A 4965-nucleotide genomic window follows, 5' to 3' on the forward strand; every position below is an offset into this window, starting at 1 on the left:
GGCACATAACAACAACAATGATGGTCGACATTTCTTCATGTGTTTGTTGGCAGCATGAATATCTTCTTGGGTGAAGTGTCTGTTCATATCTGGTACCCATTTTTAAATTGCATTGTGTATCTTTTTGATGTTGAGGTGTTGGAGTTTTCTGTAAAATTTAGAGAAATCTTTTGTCCGATATGTCAGTGCTGAATATTTTTTCCCATTCTGTAGGTTCTTCTTTTACTCTTTTGGAGAAGTCTTTTGATGGATAGAAGAATTTAATTTTCAGAAGGTCCCAATCATCTAGTTTATTGTCTATTGTTTGTGCATTTTGGGTTATGCTTGACAGTCTGTTTATGTCATAAATTAGGGCCCCTAAGTTTGCCTCTATTTTTTCTTTGATGAACTTTGTAGTTCCAGGTTTCACATTTAAGTCTTTGATCCATCTGGAGTTAGTTTTTGTGTATAGTGTGAGGTATGGATCTTGTTTCATTTTTCTGGAAATGGATAGCAAGTTTTGCCAGCACCATTTGTGAAAGAGCCTATCTCTTCCCCATGTAATGGATTTTGGTCCTTTGTCAAAGATCACTGGGCTGGTGACTCTTGATGGTTGTATAATCTGTGAAATGGGCATATGCTGTCATGCCCCTGTGAGTGCAGAGAAACTTCTCACAGCCTAGATGGCAACCTCCACTAGAACCTGGGTTTCCAGCATGCTCCTTGAGTGAGTCACAGCGCCTCGCATAAAAGTATTGCAGACCAGATCAAAAGGAAGCTATCTGCTGAGGAATGACATTGGAATCCTTGGTGGTGGTGTCAGCAGAACACGCCAGCATTTATCTGTGTACCACATCTGTGGTCTAGCCCTTACTCTCAAAACACCTTGCACAAGCCATGTCATGTGTCCAACACGGAGTTTCCCTCTTTTCCAAACTAGAGATGATCTCTGTCCTTCTGGTCTCAGCAGAATCAAAGGGGAGACATTGGGAAAGAGGTTCTGGGTAGAAGCATGAGGCTCCTTGGCCAGGCTGTTGGGAAAGTCCTGGTAGTGGCAGAGCAGAGAGGAGGGGAGGTGGTGGGGCTGTGGGGATGCTCTGGGCTGACCACTGTGCTCCACAGGTGTGGAAGGCAGTGGGCTGGCGGCTCATTGCTCTCTCCTTTGGGCTCTATGGCCTTCTGTACGTCTATGAGCGTCTGACCTGGACCACCAAGGCCAAGGAGAGGGCCTTCAAGCGCCAGTTTGTGGAGTATGCCAGCGAGAAGCTTCAGCTCATCATCAGCTACACAGGCTCCAACTGCAGCCATCAAGTCCAGCAGTGAGTGAGCCCACAGCCCCAAGGGCCCAGCTCCCGTTCTCCTGGTTCAGGACTTCCTGCTTGGGGTTAGCCCCAGCTCTCTTCCATCCTGGCCTGGAAACTGCCACAACAAGAGCCCATCACTGAATCCCCTGGCAGCTGCCGTGGTGTCCTGGGCGTCCTTTACCCTGGGCTTTCCTCTGTGCAGGGCCAGCTTTGAGGCTGGGTGGGGCAAGGGTTTCTCCAGGGACACCTATGTCCTGGTTGGAACTGAATAGGCCTCCATTCCACCAAGAAGGGAAGAAATGAGAAGACAAGAGACATTAAAAGGAGTATTTAAAGGTTGCCTTAAGGGCTTGGGCTGTGGATCAGCTTTGAAATGGTCCATTATAGCCTCTTACTCTATGGCAGTCCTTGAGTTAGGTTGAATCTATTGCTTATCTTGGTGTGGTGGGGATGAATGTAATCACATCTTCTCATTGCTGTTTGCCAGACTCTTTGCTAGACATTTTAATACTGTTTCTTAATTGATTCCCCCAACCCTGTGTGGTGCAGACTTTTTATTGGCATCCCCTGTTTTAGAATGAGGTCACTGAGGCTGAAAGAGTAGTCGCTTATCTCTGCCGGTTAGCAGCAGAGCCAGCATCTGAGCCTGCTCTGGCCTTTCTCACAGCGTAGTGCTGCCGTGTGGTGGGGGTTATGATTGCTCACCGCCTGAGTGGGACTGGTGCAGGGCTGAGCTGCCAGCGGGGCGCTGATGGGCCCAGCTGCTGCTGGTCTGTGTGTGATCTAGCCACAGACCGTGGCCTGCACAAAGAGCGGCCTGGCCTGCTTGGTCCTAACTCTTTCTCTTGCAGGGAACTGTCTGGGACTTTTGCTCATTTGTGCCAGCAAGTCGACATCACCCGGGAGAACCTGGAGCAGGAAATTGCTGCCATGAACAAGAAAATTGAAGTTCTTGATTCACTTCAGAGCAAAGCAAAACTGCTCAGGTGAGGTGGCCTGGGTGGCCAGGGGCAGGGGCTCCTGTGTGCAGCCCAGGCCCTGGCAGCTCAGCTGCTTGTTTGTGTCTTGGGCGTGGACCAGCCTGTCTGTGGGTGTTGAGCTCACTCATGTTAGATGTATGCTGGGTTCCTGATGGGTTCCTGACATGGTGCCAGTGCTGGGAGTCCAACAAGATGCTAGTTACCTAGGTTCTCTTGCAGCTGAGGGGATGGTGACAGCAGAGGAGCCAGGCATCACAGTGCCATGATGTCACAATCCTCAGCTCCTCCTACAGTAACTACAACATCTCAGGCATGTGCTGTTTTGCTCAGTCTTCAGCGTCCCCTGAGGGTTGTGTCATGATCTCCATTTTATAAATGGGAAAGTTGGTGCAGACAGAGGTTAAGTCAGCTGTCTGGAATCTCAGAGTGACTGGCCAAGCTAAGGTAGGACCCAGGGGTGCTGGCTTCTGTGATCTCTGACACTCTGCACATTGACTCTTTTTTGTCTGCTGGGGCCTCTGTGTGTCCTCATTCTTCTTCAGGCCCAGGAAAGGGGGCATTTTACCATTTTCACCACAGGGAATCTGGATATGAACCCACATCCCTGGGATGTGTCCCTGTAAACTCAGAACTGCCAGGCACTCATGTTTGGGGAATTTGCTTTGCTCCATCTCACTGTCTTCTTAAAACAGGAATGAGATTTCATGACACAGCCACAGAGCTGAATGTAAAAACGCCCTGCAAAAGTCCACAGCCCATGATAACATCAGCATACAGGGACCCTGCGCTTCCTGCCCCAGCCCCTGACGTCAGAGGCCTGTGGGTGTCAGAGCCGGGGGGGAGTTGCCTCAAAGGGTATCAGCTCCAACCCCCTCATCAGATAAGTGGACTTTCCCTGCACTTGACTGTGCAGATGCCCCTCCCTGCCACTCGGGCAGCCATCTCCCAGGGCCACACTGCTTATCCCCTGGGGAATCCCGAGGTGTGTATGTGGAGATGTCTCTGATACCTCTTGTCAGCCATAGGGACAGTGGGGTCTGGGAAGGGCTGCAAATAAGCTGTCCAACACCTCGAGGGGCTTGACAAATGGGGAAATGGTTCCCAACAGAGAAGACACTTGTCCATGGTCCCAGGTTGAACCAAACGCACGACTTGAGAGTCAAGAAAAACTTGGCTTTCAGCTCCATCACTTATTAACCGTGTGACCTTAGGAAGTTATGGAACTTCTCTGGGCCTCGTTTTCCTCCTATGTAAAATGGAGGTAACTCGGTTTATGAGAGGATTAAACAAGGACACATTCAAGTACTCTTAGAACCATAATTAGCAAGTAGTGTTGTTATTTCCTGTTCAGCTCTTATTGCTACAAAGTAACCGTTTCTTTGCAGGAATAAAGCTGGGTGGTTGGACAGTGAGCTTAACATGTTCACTCACCAGTACTTACAGCCCAGCAGATAATGGACTGCCGCCAGAGCCGGAGACTGCATGGAGAAGGGCGGGGCTGTGGCTCCTTGGCGCTGCTTGGGGCCCCCCCAGGGGCACGTGCAGCTCCTGTCCAAGTGCCATCATGAAAATGAAAGCGCCCAGTGTCTTGTACTATTTTGAGCCCTTAGGCACTAGTTGTTTTTCCCCCACCCCGCCTGCTGTTGCAGGAAGTTCTTGGACTCCTACCCCTCCAAGAGATTTTCACGATGATGGACAGCATGGTACCAAGGAGTGGATGCCACATCTCCTCTGCTTAGGCTCTCCTGATTGAGATTCCTATGGTTGCCCGATCAGGTCTGGCTCTTAGCCCTACAGGATGCCTGGAGGAGCTTTTAAGGGGATCAGACAGACAACCACCTCCTTCTGGCCTCTGCACACCTGCCCTTGCTCCCCAGCATACCTGCAGAGAGCTACCTTGGGGCTGGTTGGGTTTTTCCCAGACTGCATCTTTCCAAGAAGCTCGAGTCCATCTGAGAAGGTGTGGCTGTGGCACTTTGGTCCTTCAGCTTTCATCTTTTGTATTTGTGGAGCCTTTCACGCCAGTCTTTGTGATAGAGCTTGGTGTGCTTGGATTGAGATAGGCTGGCTCTGCCATAGGAGCAAGGAGGATTCAGCAGGCTGCCCGAGTGGTGGGAGAAGCCTGGGAGAGGGGTGTAGAGGTGTGTCTGGCAGTGGCTGTTGCCATGACGAGGAGGACTCTTCCTCCTCACTGTGTCCTTCCTTCTTGTGTCCCTTGCTCTAGTTTTAGTCCTTGGCCTGTGTAGCCTATAGAGTTATTATTGTGGAAGGATTTTCTGGTTCAGATTTGTGAAGAATGCCCTGGAAGTAAGTATGGTAGAAGCAGGGGACCTTGGTGCAGGCTGAGAGGACTGGGCTCCAACCAGGGTGACTGGAGACTATAGCGTCGACCCAGAGCAGGGCCTCTGTTGAACCTTGCTCTGTGGGAGTTCATGGGGCCTGAGAGCCCCCACCCCACTAGCTTAATTGCATCCCTGTTATGCCCCTTAGAGATCCCTACCGCCGGCCTCAGCTATCCTTGGCCACCAGTCCTCTGGACCAAGGCTCTTGTGCCAGTGACTCTGCAGTTGGCCACAAGAAAGTGTGGGAAACCCAATATCCACCCTCCCTGATCCCCAGAGTCCCAGACTGATACACATTTGGCCTCTTTAACCTTGAGAAATGTTTTCTATTGTTGGGTTTGGGATTGTTAATGGTTGAAG

The 4965-nt window shown here is 50.5% G+C and overlaps 1 protein-coding gene across 1 annotated transcript in view; it reads left to right on the plus strand.

Annotated features, from left to right (window-relative positions):
• MFN2 (mitofusin 2) overlaps nt 1-3718 on the plus strand; it is a 46701-nt gene extending 42983 nt beyond the window's left edge. Inside the window, exons 15-17 of the mRNA XM_007942643.2 lie at nt 1102-1298; nt 2135-2269; nt 3649-3718. Coding sequence (XP_007940834.1) covers nt 1102-1298; nt 2135-2269; nt 3649-3718 — 402 coding nt within the window. The remainder of the gene's footprint in view (nt 1-1101; nt 1299-2134; nt 2270-3648) is intronic.
• Nucleotides 3719-4965: the final 1247 nt, after the last annotated feature.

This window comes from Orycteropus afer, unplaced genomic scaffold (genome assembly GCF_000298275.1).
Source record: "Orycteropus afer afer isolate SDZICR_OR568_19922 unplaced genomic scaffold, OryAfe1.0 scaffold00094, whole genome shotgun sequence".
Classification (NCBI taxonomy): Eukaryota; Metazoa; Chordata; class Mammalia; order Tubulidentata; family Orycteropodidae; genus Orycteropus; species Orycteropus afer.